Source organism: Xylocopa sonorina, chromosome 6 (assembly GCF_050948175.1).
Source record: "Xylocopa sonorina isolate GNS202 chromosome 6, iyXylSono1_principal, whole genome shotgun sequence".
NCBI lineage: Eukaryota > Metazoa > Arthropoda > Insecta > Hymenoptera > Apidae > Xylocopa > Xylocopa sonorina.
In genome coordinates, this window is record NC_135198.1 from 2,586,340 (window position 1) to 2,603,189 (window position 16,850).

The 16,850-nt window shown below is 41.0% G+C and overlaps 2 protein-coding genes across 5 annotated transcripts in view; one reads left to right on the forward strand and one right to left on the reverse strand.

The window, feature by feature from the left end:
• The window catches only part of Maf-s (MAF bZIP transcription factor K), a 475,183-nt gene that overhangs the window by 256,779 nt on the left and 201,554 nt on the right, over nucleotides 1–16,850 (forward strand). The window lies entirely within an intron of this gene.
• Wake (ankyrin repeat and fibronectin type III domain containing protein wide awake) overlaps nucleotides 9,209–16,850 on the reverse strand; it is a 206,016-nt gene continuing 198,374 nt past the window's right edge. For all 4 annotated transcript variants that reach the window (XM_076896587.1, XM_076896588.1, XM_076896589.1 and 1 more), the window contains 7 exons: nucleotides 16,250–16,510; nucleotides 15,544–15,846; nucleotides 14,904–15,343; nucleotides 14,439–14,818; nucleotides 13,742–14,348; nucleotides 12,285–13,073; nucleotides 9,209–9,583 (listed from right to left, as the gene is read on the reverse strand). In XM_076896587.1, coding sequence (XP_076752702.1) covers nucleotides 9,248–9,583; nucleotides 12,285–13,073; nucleotides 13,742–14,348; nucleotides 14,439–14,818; nucleotides 14,904–15,343; nucleotides 15,544–15,846; nucleotides 16,250–16,510 — 3,116 coding nt within the window. In that variant the 3' untranslated portion in view covers nucleotides 9,209–9,247. The remainder of the gene's footprint in view (nucleotides 9,584–12,284; nucleotides 13,074–13,741; nucleotides 14,349–14,438; nucleotides 14,819–14,903; nucleotides 15,344–15,543; nucleotides 15,847–16,249; nucleotides 16,511–16,850) is intronic.

Consider the following 16,850-nt stretch of genomic DNA (forward strand, 5'->3'; position numbering starts at 1 on the left):
TTTCCTCACATTTTGCGTTCTACTGTTTGTAGAATAGCTTTTTAAGTATTAATATTTAATATTATTAGAGCAAATAATAAGAGATTTTAATAAAATATGATAATACTTTCAGAAGGAAAAAAAAATCATATCAAAGATAAACTTATATAAAAAAATAGTTAGAGAACCTATCTGAAATTCTTTTTAGAGTCCTTTCGATTTTATCGCGTGGCACGTGTTAAAAATTTTATGAAAAAGGTATTAAATCTCCGAGAGAAACTATGAACATGTTGATAGTAAGTAGAAATACATATTAAACTAAAATACAAGGTTATCATTTGTGCACGTTTATGAAGAATTACGTTTCGATGGATATCCGTGTGCGATTATTAAATTATTCAGTCGTTGGATTCTGCCTCGTGCGGTTGATTATAATGGTAAAGATAGCAGAGATGGAGGACGTAATTCATTTTGATCGCAAGGACTCGGTTATTAGCCAATTAGCAAGGCACATAAAACACGTCGAACAAGTGAAAAAGGAGCGGCGAGTGCCCCTCGAAATTATCCGGTGCGCAACCAGCTTGATAAATTGAATACAATTTCCGGAAATATCCTCTGTCCGCGTATCATCGGGCTGCAACGGATGCGAGAGGTGTTGTCGAGAAAGAACTAGACGATCCAGTTCCCTGTCAATAACTAGAGCGACAAAGTCGGGTGAATCGATCTCATTGACACCGGATTTGCCAAGAGCCTCTAGCCTCGTTCTAAACGGTGACCTACTGGTTCGCATTAACCTCGCTATATGCTCTTGGGTATTACTATGCTTCTTACTCAAATTTCTTAGTTTCTTCGACTCTTTACCGTGTGCTAACATTCACAATTTCTCAGTGCAGCTTATTTAAATTTTTTCAATTTCTACGCTATGCTTCTTGTTCAAATATCCTAGCTTCCTCGACTCTTCACCGTGTGCTAACATTCACAATTTCTCAGTGCAGCTTGTTCAAATTTTTACAATTTCTACGCTATCCTTCTTATCCAAATATCCTACCTTCCTTTCCGACATTGCTGTTCGTTAATTATACTTCTTCGCGTATCAACTTTTACGTATCCATAATTCCATTTCCACAAAGCTTCTTCTTATTTAATTTTGTTTCTTGTGCAATTTTTTAAATTCATTTTTTTCAGTTGACATTTTTAGTCTCTTTTCTTCTTAGACACTGTTTCTTCCCAAACAAATATCTAAATTTCTTGTTCTCTCTTTTCACAATTCCTAATTTCCTTCACAACACTTCACGATGCGCTAACATTCACGGTTTTCTTCTTTTCCAACATTACTGTTCATTAATCTTCCAAATCTAATTTCCAACACGATGCTTCATAAAGCATCAATCGCTATTCTTTTCTTCAATTCCCAAAGCATTCCTCACCCAAACTTCTTCTAATTCCCAAGTATCTTACAACAACTTCAACGCATCTAAAGCTATTCTAACATATGCGTATTAAAATTACAATAATTACTTTTGTAATTAACATATTTTATTTAGAAGAAGGCATAGATGCTGCGAAACAAGAACTCTCGTTTCCCAACGCAAATTAATCCCAATATTCATAATATAATTCATTATTTTTAAATATCGCACGAATTTCTAATCATCTCCCGCTCTTTCATTAATCCATACTCGTGCTCGCGCACCGATTCGCTCGATTCTCAGTCGTAACGAGCGAGACAGTAACGCAGAGGTCTTTCGACCGCCTCGGTCTTTAATCCAGCGTGCAGCTTTTCTGCGGGAAGGAGAGCGAATATCAATCAAATTATTACGGCAATCTGGTTCTCGTGACAGCCTCGGGAGCAGTGCCCAGGCACAATGCGGCGTGTCGTAATCGTTCGGGCCGATCGAGGGACGCGTGAACACCGATCACGGACGCGTCGAGCCGATGCATTTTCGTCAGAACGAGATCGTGGCTCGCGTTTACGGCTTCCCGCCGTTATTAAACAGCCAGCTGCACGAGCTGTTGGGAAACTAACGCTGCCGCTGCGGACTTGCCAAATGCGTCGAGTCCTCCCGACCACCCCCAAAACCGTGATTATTTAGAATGAATTGTCAGGATGTCGATTGTAATGTGCTAAAATTAATACTAATAATTTGTTGTAGTTGCAAAGTCGAAGAAATAGAAATTCGCGTTCGACGCGTTTCTGACGCGAGGCTCGGAAATGGCGGACGGACGGTGAATAAAAATTGGGAGGATTCGTCGGAATCTCGTGGCAAGAGCGAGGCGAGTGGAAGACCGTGCGCGAGCCAAGCTTCGTCGTATCCCGCTATCAGTATCGTCAGTGGGTCAGTTAACAACGGGGTCAGCCGAGGGCGAATCCGGACTGCGGATCGGCCAATCGGCTTCGCGCGACTCTGTCTTCCTGACAATGACTATTAACTGTATATGCACCCACAAAACCAAATTTGCAGATGACTGCAGTGACGTAACTACCAGTTCCACCGCCCACCACCGTTCTTCTCTTCTCTTCTCTTCCATTATTCCGTTGAGTAACCACGACACTGCCGATGCATCGCGTTTTAACCAATTTATTTTCAACTTTTCTTTCGTTGTTTATCATCGACTGCTTCTTCTGGTTCGAAAGGATCGACCCGTTAACTCTCTTCGAGACACGGTATTTTACAAAATAAAAATAAACCTTTGCGTAAATAATATTCGTAATATTTCAAAGAGTTAACTGGCGAATTTCTTTTTTTTTAATTTTTTACATTTAACCAACTTTTGAATTTTTATTACGTTGTATTAGTTTTCCATTTTTATGCGTATTAAGTTTATTTTTGCTTTTAAGCCAGTAATTTGTATTGTTTTTGTAACCGTTAAAATGGGAAACGCGAAAGAGTTTCTGTGGAAGATGTGGAAATCTGTACGTAAAGAAATAAAAAAATATTCTCAAAAGTCTTGTAACCTCCGCAGCTCAACGAAAAAAAGTAACGAAACGAGATGTATATGTCAGATTCCACTTGCAAACCAAGATTTAAGATCTAAATTTTACGTTTTTCTCCTAAAAAATTACAAACTCAAACTGTAATCTGAGAAAATTCGTAATACTGTGTTGCAAACAGGGGACTGTAATTCCTTTGTTTATAAAATTCAAGTTTTTTAGCATCGTTCAAGGCTATAAGATGTCCGTAACATTTGATTTGTTCCAACATGAAACTTATCCAGTTCTAATTAAGAGTCTCGAGGTTCCACTTTGTCCAAGTCCCCAACTAGTCAGTCAGAACGCGCGATTGCAGCTGGTTTATTATTCTTCTGCTGAAAATGGTTCAGAGTTTTATATCGTTGCGCGATAACGCGTTACGATTTCACGTGTAGTTAAGTTAGTAATATATGGTAGGAACGACGAAGCGGAGGTATAAGCCATTTCATTATTGCGATTAAACGCGATTCGATTCAGCGGTGAGCTCAGCTACGGCTTGCATACGGTACTGAGCTTCCGGCTCGACTCGCGTAGCGGTTGCTCTTTATCGTCGAGCGATTGTGATTGTGATTAATGATTCCGACGTTAATCTCTCTGGCTCTTGTTGCTCTTGCTCTATCTCATAATAAGCGAGAAATTAAGCTGTACAAAATGCCAAGCACCTTCGCACAGGAGAAATGAAACTTGAAAAAATAAGAAAATCAAACTGTGATCAATTCCAATTACTTAATTAACACTTGGCATGCGGGCAACGTATTTTTACGTTTTTTGTAGTCTGTCGCTGGAGTGCGGGTCACGTAAAAATACGTATTTTGATTTGCGGGTATCCACCAATTAAAAATCGTTTATTTATATGATTCCCTAAGAATATAGTTTCTTTTGTTAAATAATCATACAGCATATATTTAAGTGTAAAATAAAAAAGGTTTCGTTCATAAAAACGAAGTAGTTTTTGATTTAATGCGATTTTTCACGAAAACACGCCCGCTGCACGCGTAATTCGGCGCCGAATTATACCCGCATGCCAAGTGTTAATATCAAATTTTCTGCAGTAATCCTGTTAACAAGTTCCTCTTCTCAATGCCTAATGTCTTAAATTTATCTTCGCGTTATTTGATAAAACATTTTTAACGTTCCTTCAAGTTTCCTCAATCCTATTCTGTTGCGTTTAAATAATCGCAATTAAAATTTAACACATTTGTAGCTTGATTGAAAGATGCTGTGCTTTGCAAAAATTGACAAAATTCGCTATTCCACTCAGAGCGCAATCTTTAGCTTTGTTTCTTTTTTGCACAGTTTTTTTTCATTTCTTCGATATTAATGTAACTGATTAGGATTTTCTAAAATTCAGCCGCGACAAATTGCGTTGGTAATTATTCAGAGAGCGAAGAGATTCGTATCGACGTTGAAGAAGTAGTAGGCTGACCTACGAGGGGGGCCATTGCTCGGTGGCGATGCCCCGACAGTTTTTCATTACCACAGATCTCCTCTTGGGAACTAGCCGGAAGACCAGAATGCACAATTACGCCAGGTGGGGGATAAATAAGGAGTAGGTAGCTCGACGAGATGAGACGAGAAACAAGACGGAAGTGGGTCAGCGGGACTCTCGGTCGTTGAGGGTCCGGGTTCATTTCTCTTCTTCTCGAGAGTTACGGCTCGCTGTGGTTAATGAAATAAAATCTACGAAGCGTTATATGATCGAATTAAGAACGCGAGGAAACAAGGGAAAAGCAGACTGTTTCGTACAAGAACTTCGCGTCTAAATACGGGTTATCCCTCTAGTAATTATTATATAACACGGTTAATTGCACCTCGAGATCCATCAAAATTTCTACCTTTCGTTCCAACTAATTAATTAAGAAAACGTCGAATACAAGATCACAATTTTTAGTTGCCACAAAAATAACATGGAATTCGTTCAATTTATAAAAGTAAAACTTAAAAATGTAACATGTAGGTAAAATTTGATAAACGTAATCAGTTTTTAATTACGTAATTACGTCCAATCACTGTCACTCTTCAAAGATTGATTTCAGTCAATGGAAATTTAATGATAATATTCGCGATTTCGTGTTATGCGAATTGCGGTTGCCGGAATTTTTATTACCTTTCTTACTAGGGGAAATTTTCTTGACGAGGCTGATCTTCATTTCTTCGGTAAATAAATACGTCGAATACTTGAAAAATTTTGCGTTTTCGTTGCAAAAATTTGTACAGTATTGTTCAATAATCATTTTCAAGTTGATGTATCAATTATTCAAATTTAAATGTTTGCTCGTGTTCAAAAGGCTATAGTCGATTGAAGTTCTACTTCACTTAGACTCTAAGTCTTCGATCGTGGACCTCGAATCTGGAACTTGCCTCAGTACCACTTAAGAGGGATGTCCTTTCAATGTAAATGATACAAACGATGTAAAAGGCTCCTAGTTCGCAAATAAAATATTAATTAATAATTTACAAACATCGACGTCGTTTCGATCGAGATTAGGAATGGATATACGTTGCCTTTATTTCGTTCTGGTTAAAAATGATGAACCGCGGCTTCTTCCATAATTTTCATTTATATTTTATACATACATAGATTTCTTTGAATATTTACAAGTAGTTCGTTCTCTCTTCTCCTCGTTTCGTTTTGGAACTCCCGCCTGAGAGGGAAACCAGGGTTTCTCGAGTCTGGAAAATTCGTCCACCTCCCACGATAACACTTAACTACTAATGATTATTTTACACTCAACATCGATAAACACTCAGGTAGAGCTAAATTAATTTTCTAGCATTTTTTTCTTTCCGCCGTCGTCGAAGAATCCCTTCCTGCGTTCAGCTTCTACTCGCCATTCAACCATTCCTTCGAATCTCTCGCGGTTAGCCCCACGGTTCTACGGGAAATTCTTCCCTGATCTTCGTGGAAATGCGTGTCGATCGCGACTAGCACGCGCTCTGGCAAAATATAGTAAAAATCTTTCGTTTAGTTTGTTTCTTTTTTTTTTTGCTCCCTCCGCGCACCTCTCTTTTGTTCTCTCGATAAAAAAATATGCGCATTGTATATTCTCGTTTAAACTTAGGTGGTCCCTCGAGTCGCGAGATACCATCGTTCAAATTTGTCGCGGCGCGAAATCGAATCACGGAATTTTACTCATCAGAAGGCGAAGGACGGATCTCGATACGTGTTCCGATATTTCTTAAACCAATGAACGTACAAATTTTGCAAATAAGAATGACGAGACAAGGGAAAAAATAGCTACGTGTCAATTCAGTCGTGGAGTCTGGAAAATATACGCTGTAGCAAAGATATCGAACATTGGTATCACGCGATCAGGGTGTATTTTACAATCAGCTCTGCACCATACTTATCACCGATGCGTCGTCTAGCTCGCTTATCAGGAAGTCCTGTGGGTTGTCTGGAACTCTAACAAGATCGTCAGTGACACGAAACTCAGTTTCTCGGATACGTTCGACTACTCCTCCGTAACGTAACAGCGAACAAGTAAATATACAATGCTCATTCGATGGAAAAACAGTATTATAGAAACGCAACAGGGAGTATCGTATCCTCGTAAACGGAAACTGAACCTGGAGAACACGAAAGAGAGCGACAATCGCGCGTGATAACATATATTATATATAATACATTCGATACTGTTTTCACACGGTAGATACGTTTCAGAGAAGATCATGTAAAAAGATACACGAAATTCTTGCAGGAATCTGCGGGACACGTTCTTAACTTGTTCAAAAAATTCTAATTTGTGTTCTTATTGTAATTCAAATGTATACAGAAATAAATTGATTGACATTTTTAATTTACATACGTACAATTTTCTTGTTTCAAGTTTTCTCTAAATTCAATTCTTTGTCTGATAATGATCGTGTACGTTTTTTAGTCTGAGAATTTTCACTGGAAACGCGGTAAATAAAAGAATTGTGTAAAAAAAGGAATTAGTCGAATTTTTTGAACCATGTCATAGTGAAACCGTGTGGAAACAGTATGGAGTGTACTAGCTTTTCGTGTATCGAGAATGAACGTAAAGACGAGCTCCTCGATGCAAATATTATTAGCGTCAGATATGTTGCACACGAAGACTTGTGAATCCAACGATAAAGCGCTACATAACCGATATTACTAATCATTGTGCCAGTAAAGCAAACAGCGTATGCATATTTGACATCAGTTTCTAGAAGCTTTGATACAAATAACAGAGAAAGATATCGTTTTTCTCAACATTTTCGATATCTTCTCATCTCTAAATACCAATGGCGTACAGTCAATTATTTTGAAGTTGTTGCGAGACTTAAGTCGGTCATTTCGAACACGAGTAGACATTCAAATTCGAATAATTAAACAGACGCTTCCATGGAAGCGTCGTTTTCCTCGTATTTTCTAAAATACAAATTGAGCGATTATTTTTATCGGAATATTTATGCTGTTGAACTGCTTTAGAATCGGAATAAATGAACCGTTTATTTTGATCATTTTTAGTGTTTATCAATTTTATGAAAACGCAGCTTCCCTATCAGCAAAAGTCACCGCACGCCACTGCTAAATACAAAAATTTGTACCGCAACATCGGCAGCATACGTAACTAAGAACTAATCGAAAACGGTCTAAATGCAAGCTAGCGTCGTTGACATTGACATCGTTAAGTTGACAGAAATCTGACGCTGATAAAATTTGCTGGCGGCAATCCGGCTCGAGAACAACGCTCGCTTCACATTGCTGCTTTTACGATAGCGATCACGACGGGAATAAAAACCTTAATAACCGTAGTAATACTCTTTTCTTCGTTTATTTCTACGCAACAGTCTATAAGCCTCTTTTGTCTGGATCCTGTCCCTCGCCTACGCGTTAACGCACGATCGTATTCCGTTTTAGCCACAACCATCATCTACGCAAGCACCTCGGGTGAATCACTTTTTAAATGTCAGGACGCCATCGGTGTTCCCATCGTTCGCGAAAAGATACGAACGGACAAGAATTCTCCCTTACGTACGTATCGCGGTGGAAGTAGAACGCGTTGCTAACAGACTGAAAAAGAACTGATCGTTTCGGTTTGAAGAAATGATATATTAATAAAATTTTGAAAGTAGTTTCCAGAAAATTTGATGCGCAACTTTTGAAGCAAGGTCTGTCGGATCAAGTCAACTCAACTGCAAAATTATTTGTAACAATTTACTTTGTTTCAAGAGACAATAAACTTTTTGGAGAAAGAACCACGAACAATAATTAAAACTGTGAAACAAAGCTTGCAAAACACTAAGCACTATTTACTGCGTGACGTAGTAACTTGAATTGAAGTAGTTGTAGTATCTTATTTCTCGAGTCTGTTAACGAACGTTCAGTCAAACAGCAAAGCCTGTTGAAATCAATTCTTAGATGATTAGGAATTAAAAAATATTATTATAAAATCTTCCCTACCTTTTCGTAAGTTTGTGCTCTAGGTTTATTCGTCGCGTCCAAACGTTCTCTCGTCGAAGAAAAAAAAAAAAGAAAAAAGAAACCGTTAGAAAATAACTTTTCGTTGTTCAACGAAACTAAAAGAAAAAATAAGAAACACCGCGTAATTTGGAGAATCGGTTGGACGCGTCGATTAAAATTGGGACAATGAGATCTCGTTAAGCATCTGACGCATCTACATCCGGTGACGCTTATATCGAGTAAAACACTGAGATCGGTACCTAAAATATATAACAGTACAATATACCTTTGAGTATTATACATTCGTTTGGAACGCTATCTAATCCTTCAGCGCAACGCTGCAGCTGCTCGAATCGAACACTCGGCTGGAATGCGTCCGAGTTTACCTGAAATACAATTTCGATACTCGCCATTCCAGACGATGATCATCTCTATTCCCTTTCACTCCTCTACCTAATTACGTGTAGTTTATTTTTAGAGCCTCGGGAGATACAACTGAAAGTTCCTCGTGTAGCCAAGCGTTTGTTTTATGTACATCTGGATGCGTTTCGTGCCCCGCGAGCGAACAATCATCGTCCCTCGCGCTCTTCCATCGAAACGAGCAACAGAAAGAGTACAATCGAACAAAGAACAAAAAAGTACATCCACTCTGTCCATCCGATTTAATACCTCACAGAGCACAGAACGCATTAAACTAAGTGATCTTTGGCTTCTATCGCCAATCATTAATGGGAGCGTAGCGCTTCTTACATTGGCAGACTGAGACTTGTGTCAGTCGAACCGCAACGATATTTTTTATTTATTTATTTTCTTTTTCTTGAAATTCCTCAACGCTCTCGCTTCTATCTAATCGCATATTCTGTTTCTTCTGTTCATTACTTATGCTATAAATACGCGGTGTGCTTGCTACTGTGCTCAAGGGCGGCGAGGACGTCTTGCTTCTGTCTGACGTACAATCGTCCCTTCTTCCAGGGGTTCTGCAGTTGCAGCAGCTTGAAGTCGTCCCTGAGGCAACGTTCCCTGGCGCCGATCACCGCCACCAAGCAAAAATTCGGCAGCTCGTCGGCCGTGTAGATGGGACCCTCTTGCCCCTTCAAGACGACCGCCATGTTCAGCTGCTTTACAACCAGGTTCACCACTTCTCTGGCCGTGGTCCGCGGTGTCACGTGCAATTTCAAGCTGGTACCGGAGGCCAGCCCGGTCTCGTAGGCCGCGTAAACCTGGAAACGACAGCGAGATTTTCGTTTGGAGAACGCCCAGCGAAACGAGGGATTGCACGCAGAGAGAGAGAGAGAGAGAGAGAGAAAGAGAGAGAGAAACTGTCTGAAAATGGTGTGAAAATCGGCGTATGCAGTGACATTCAGGTGGCAGCGCAGCGACAGCACGTTGCTCGATGCGTCTGGTTGTTCTTGTTAAACGACCAACGATAAATCAAGTGGACGTTAGTGGTGGAACGAGACAAGAAATCGAACGATTATCTGATGCGCTGATAATCTGATAAAGTTACATGGATCACGTAGAAACAGGTGAGATTTTTTAGATCTTTTAGAAAGAATTTGCAAGAAATTCCTGCTTCAAAAATGTTTTCTCAAGTGGTACATATAGATCTGAAAAAGGAATATGTAAAAATTAAACATTTATTGTAAGAAGATATAACGTGGAAAGCAAAATTCACCTAAATGATTAGCAATGTGTTGTTACAGTGGTCCCCAATTGGTGTTTCGTAAGCGTTTCACAAGTGTCCCGTGAATTTAGTCGTAAATTGAAAGAATCACAAAATTTTTAATAAACATGATGTTGGATTATTTCAACACGTCAACGTAGAAGCAAACATGAATCTTGCCCAATTATAATAAAATAACTGATGATAAGATTATGCGTTTTATATTAACTTAACCGTTTGAATGCCAGACGGCGTGATCGCACTCCTCCTGTTCTGTGCTTAAAAGTATCACCTATATAATTCACGCTATATTGATTACACGCTGGATGCGTACATGAATGATACAGCAACAATTACGCAAGATCCTCTACTGAGAAGTAGAAAAACAACGCCATCGCGCTGCTTAAAAGCTTAAAACGTAGAAATTGAAAAGCAGCATCGCGCTGCTTGGAACATTGACATATAGAAACTGAAAAGCGCCATCGTCCTGTTTGGGATTTTGAGACGTAGAAATGGAGAAGCGCCATCGCACTGCTTGAGATTTTGAGAAGTACAAATTGAAAAGTGGCATCGCGCTGCTTGGAACTTGGAGACGTAGAAATTAAGAAGCCCCATCGCGCTCCATGATATTTTTCGATTCGATTTCTCCAAAAGTCCGTGGCACTCAAACGGTTAAGCAAATGTTCCGCTAAAGAAAATTGCTCACAAAAGTGTTCCGCACTCTAGAAAAACTTAGGAACCACTGCGTTAACCACCTGCGCTGATAAGACGTACAACGCACGTCTAGATGCTTTCGTTAAAAAGTCGTCAACGTATTCGACATGTCGATAGGCGGTTGTCACAGAAATAAAAATATTCGCGTTTTGAAAGATATCATACTGTACAAGATTACTAGTAAACAAAATTAGTATATTTATATCTGTGTAAAATCCTTTGTGATTAAAAAACTATCAAATTTTTTTGCTTCAAATGTTGCCTCAAGGCAAGTTACAATCGAGCATTCTAGCACGTGTATCTGTGAATTACAGGCATCCTTCGAGTAGCACGGTGTTTGCATTGCACAAAGTCGCGAATATTACTGTTGAAAATGAACTCGTCGGCTTACAAGGAAAACCGACCGAGTTTCGAGTTGCCCAGTTTCGAATATCACGGAACCAATTAACCGCGTTATTCGACCGATGCTTGCAGTTACCAGCGCAAGGGGTTAAAATAAAAAATAGACAGAGTGTGTTATATGCGACACTCAATCAGATCAAAAAGACATTTGTTATGTAATATATATTTAAATTTATATTTAAATCGATTAAGACATGGTATTATATACTTGGAAAGCTCAGACGAAATGTCATGCTCGATTAGACCAATGATACACGGAAAGCGTAATTTGAAAAGCGCATCCGAGCGAGACAAGCATTGAAATTTAGCGGTGTTTTGGGGGCTTACTCGTGTGTCCGCTACGTCGGTCTGCACTAGAAGACCAACTGAGCTGTTTTTAACTACAATCGGGTTAGACTTGTGTTCCCTACAAGGAAAAATATTATTTAAACTCAATGGGTGGTCTTTTGACATTGCGGTTCAGAATTGGGACGAGTTATTCTACAAAAACTTGCGTGACGGATAATTTCTTCTGATATGTAACGCGTAAATTTACTGCGATCATCACTAACGACTGTTGGACTGCGGATACGGAAAATACAAGGAGCAATCGTGACGCGATTAAGAAGGATACAGCTCTTTTTAACGAAAGATATAAATTCTTTCTCGATGAATCCCTGTCGCAACGTTTAAGTATGCGGAAACTCAATCCTGGCGTTCAAGTTAACAGTTAACCGACCGCTGCTTAACTCTTTGCACTCAGCGTCTCCCCGGACGTTAGCAATAAAAATTATTCCGATAGTTTCCCTCAAGTTTTCTATTGGAATGGAAATTTTCTATTGCTGGTAGACGTGACCAATAGTTTATAATCAAGAAATTAAATAGAAAATTTTTATTTCAATAGAGAGCTCGAAGGAATTCCCTCAGAGGGAACATCCGAATACAAAGGCAGCCGGAAATATTTCGTAAGTCGAACCATGAATTCTGTTATTGATCATTTTTATGATCAGCGATAGGGAAATGGACAAAACAGACAGAAAAAGTACAGAAGACGTACTAGTACGTAAACGGCCAGCAATGTGTTAATATACTTTTCTCCAACAGAATAATCTAATTTGTATGCGATAAATTAATGGTTTACCATTGCGCGATGATTGTATTACCTGAAGAATGCCAGGCAAAGGAGCTGGCATCATCGTTGCCTCGTCCTTCTCCTCCTCCAGTTGACTCTCCAACGAGCCAGTCGCCATGGCCGCGACGGTGGCCGTCGGTTTCGTCGGCTTGCTCTTCGCGTGGCCGCTCTTTATGCAAACGCTCGAGTTAGGCGTCGAATACTCGTCGCTGCTCAGCGAGTGTAGACTGTCGGAATTGGTATTGCTGACGCTCAACAGGCTCGTCGTGTTTGTCATTGCCGTCGAGACGCTTAGCAGCGAGCCACCGTAGATCATTGGCTTTATGCTGAGCAAAGGACTGGTGCTGGCCGACGCGGAAGTGATCGTGGCTGACCTATTTCTGGGACTGTGTTTGTATTTCGTTAGAATCAGTGTATCCTCCGATTTGGAGGGCGGTAACCTCGTGTTCTGCAATGGTACCAGGTGGTTGTTGCTGCCAGCGCTTGTCGTGTTGCTAAGATTGCTGGTGCTGCTCATGGGCACAGAGGACTTTGGCGGTTCCGAGCCGGTCGAGACGTTTGACGTGTTGCTGCCTTTGCGGATGTATTGGCCGCTGGGTAATTGTTGCTCGCTTTTACTGAACTCGGTGGTGAGCAAATTCGAGGAGGAATTGGTCACGTTAGGTCCTGGCCAGCTGCCACGACCTGGACTAGATTTCACCAGCTTCGGATCGCGCGGTGGTAACTGGAGCAAGCTCCTCTTCAGGCTGTTGCTGTTGCTCCTGTTTCTGTCGAGGCTGAGCAGATGCTTCATTGAAATTCCGACTGCCTGCGACGAACCCTACAGTTATGAATTACAGTGGTCTAAGATGATACATTGGACACTGTTTTACGGAGTGGACAAAAGTTGGTCGATTTGTTTAAAATAAAAGTATTTTGTTTGACTTAACCCTTTGACTATGGCAAACTGATGAGACGTACCTGTAGTACCATGCATCAGAAATTCAGTCGCTATGTACACTGCGAACGGTGAAACTATTCGTTGGGCGTACATTTCTGAGACATAATTATATTCAAATAATTGAAACACTGAGATAATAGTATTCATTTCTTTGTATTCGACATTGTCGCGTTGCAATTTTTCTAAGCGGCTTTTGGTGTCTATAGTATCACAAACACACGTTTTCCATGTGTTTACAGTATCATAAGCGCAAGTTTTCAAAATGCCTTTAAGCGTCCACAGTCTCCCAAGTGCAAGTTTTCTAAGCGCCTTTAGACGTCAATGCTAGTCAAAAAGTTAAAAATTTCGCAAAATTACTACTCTGACAACTTATTTAAAACAGAAGAAATTATTCTTTTACACACGCCATTTTGAGTTGATATTTCAACCTAGATTAACCATTTTATCGATCGTAACAAAGCGTCGCATCATTTTTAAACATTCGGTTACATTTTGTCCACTTCGTATATCGATAATGAATTTTGGGCAGTTCAGAGGATCGAACTTACGCTTTGCTGTGAAGATCCGCGGTCTCTCGCAAACGTGATCACGTCTATAAGCCACCTGGCTCCTTTCCACACGGTGTTCACTTGAGACTGAAGATCTTGCAACCTGGCTAACTTATCCTTCGCTACGCTCAACTCTAGTGAACTGAAGGCTTCTCTGTGATTGTACTGAGCCTGCGCTGTGTCCAGTTCCAAGATGCAGCTCAATCTAGAGTATCGGTTGATCACTTCTTTCTGATAGGTGTTCAGGTGGACCATCTCGAACACTTGAATGGGCAATGACAAGAGATCTCCGCGTTGAAGGAGGATTTCTCTGGTTCCAGGTACACAGCAGGCGGTTTCTGCAGGAGGCACGGCGATCAAAAAGGACACATCGTGAGTCAAGTCGATAACTTCAGCGTCGTAAAGACGATGGAGCAAGGAATCATCAGGACTGATCTCCATATGATTGAACAATCGCCTGGCTGTAGCCGCGACCAGGTCGACGAACAGCTTCTGCTGTTCTGTGCCTTGGGACTCGTTCGTTACGTTTTCTTTCTCCTCGCAATCTTTCACTGAACTGTCCGATGCATGAATACGAGTTATCCTTTTGAGGTAATCCCATTCTTCGCTGTGATAAAACACAAAGAGGAACAGTTTATAAAATCTGTGATAACATCCAGCACATGTTCACGTTACTTCGAAAGAAACAAATACGTACGCAGAGACGTGCGGGTTGTCTCGAATCTTGCAATGTGGCAAAACGTTGGGCGATTTTGCCGGTACTACGACTTGAATAAGATCCACGCTACTCTGCATCTTCAGATAACCAAGGTAAAGCCCTTTCGACAACTTGATGCTGCTAACTTGGTGATAGGTCATCTGCTCCTGTATACTGGCTATCAAAATATCTGCTACATTGCTGTCTTCGTGGGTAATCACCTTTTTCGTAACTTTACTCAACGGCAGCCATCTGCTGTTCAACACTGAGATCAACTTCGGAGACTTGATGTAATTCACCGTGGAGAAGACCAGGGTGCCTTGAATATCTCTGATGGGCTTGTGGTATAATTGTCCAAGGTCTTGTATACACAGTGCTGCCTGCAACAAGAACCAGTCGTGTATCAGACATTTTTATTACAGAAATAGACAATTCTACAGTCCAAGTACGTCGCAAGAAACCCACCTGCATTTGCGCAGCGGCCTGCAGCAGTTTTATCCTGAAGTGATTCGTCGAGCTGCTGTGGCTCTTCTCCATGTCCTGGCGAAGAACCTTCACGTCGTCCCAAGTACAGGCGACTTTCATCAGCCAATGGAAGTCGTTGTAAATGCAACTGGGATAAGTCTCGTCGACTTCGATCACAGGCAAAAAGTCCTCGTTGGTCACCAACACCTTGTCCTCGTGGTAGAGCAAACAGGCGAGGAACACGCCGCGTCTGAGGTTCTTCTGGAACTTGCTGGTCGCGGTGAACAGCTGCTTTATGGTCGTCTTCTTCTTGTGATTACGCCGCTGCACGGCTGGCGTCTCCTGGGTGTACTCGGGCCGCCTTATGTCCGTGAACAGAGTGTTCAATTGCTCTAATCGGCCGGCAAACCTTGGCACTCTGCCATCGATGTCCCTCCAGCCTGTAACGACAAACGTGTGGTCTCGCTAGAAACGCGGTGGCGCCCTGAGTTTCACGGAACGGCCGATAAATCGGATCCGACGTAACGACGGGAACGTGCGCGACGTGAACTCGAAACTTAACACGATTCGAACGCGACCAATCGAGATCTAGACGCGACTAAATCGTAGATCGGCTATCGTAGCGAGGTAATGATCTTACTGCTGGGTGTCACGTGAGCAGGAGTCGCGTTCCTGAACCTGCTGTAACCCTTCAGATTGCCAGCAGCCGCACGGAAATAGTACTTCTGGCCCTGGGTGAGATCGTCGATTCTACATTCCCTCTGTTTCATATCCAGAACCTCTCTGTCACCACAGATTACCGAGAAGTCCTCCTTTATGCTCCATTGCACCTTGAATTTCGTGCAAATTGGGGAATCATGGGAATCTGGCTCCTGGAACCTCACCGTCACCGAGTTGGTTCCTGTGACGTCGACTGCGACCAAGAATGGCATATCTGGCGGTCCTGGGGAAATTAATATTTATCAATCTTGTACGTCATATCAACAATACGTATACATTCTTGTTATCATGCTACAATAATCAATTGATCTCCTACTGTGTATTAATTATTTCTTGCAACTGACATTGTTTTTCCAAACTAAATTGTTTTTTCGACTTATACATTTACTGCAGAAAATTTCAGAAGGAATCAAATTACGAATACTATTCAATTTATATTCAACGATAAATCTAATTTCTAAACCGTGTGTTTGTCTTTCTGTGTGAAATATTCAGTGTGAAACTTCTTCAAGAATTGTGTCACAGGCAGTAGAAGGCTCTTAAAAAGATAACTGATTAAATCGCTGAGCTCTTCTTATACTGGTGGATTCTACACAAGTGTTGTTAAGTGCTCTAGGAAGACTCACTCGCTTGATCAAATCCAAGCAACATTTTTCTAAGCGCTCTGGCTCTCCTCTCCCATAAAGCCAATTGCTTGTCCTCGGCGCTACCGCCGCATCCCGTGAGATTGTTGTGCTGCGACGAAAAACTTGATCTATGGCTGCTCGGTGGCTCAAGAAGGGTGGTCCCACCGCTACCGGAAGTGTTGCCGCCGAGTTCTTGAACTCTGTGCTCGGCCTCCGACAGTAAGGATGCCAAATGACTGCCCAGGGACTCCGGTGACTTGACTGCGCAATCAGTTCAAGCGGATTAGCAGGAAAATGCCTCGCATTAAATTACCCCGCACGATTTTCCCCATATTTTCTTATTTTACTTAATTCCACTTGCGTCCATTACACCCTTAATCCTCTGTGCTTAACCCTCTTTGTCAAGTGAGACTCAACATCAGTAAATAAAGAGAAATGCTTCAGAGCTGTATTTAGTATAATTAGTAGACAAAATTATTTATAAATAGCAGTTAAGGAGCTGTCCCTTGAAATAAATTTTCAAATATAACAGGTAGTAGTAGTTGGCAGCAAAATTGAAAAATAATTAGTGCGAAGGGTTAAGTAAACGGTTATGGAAATT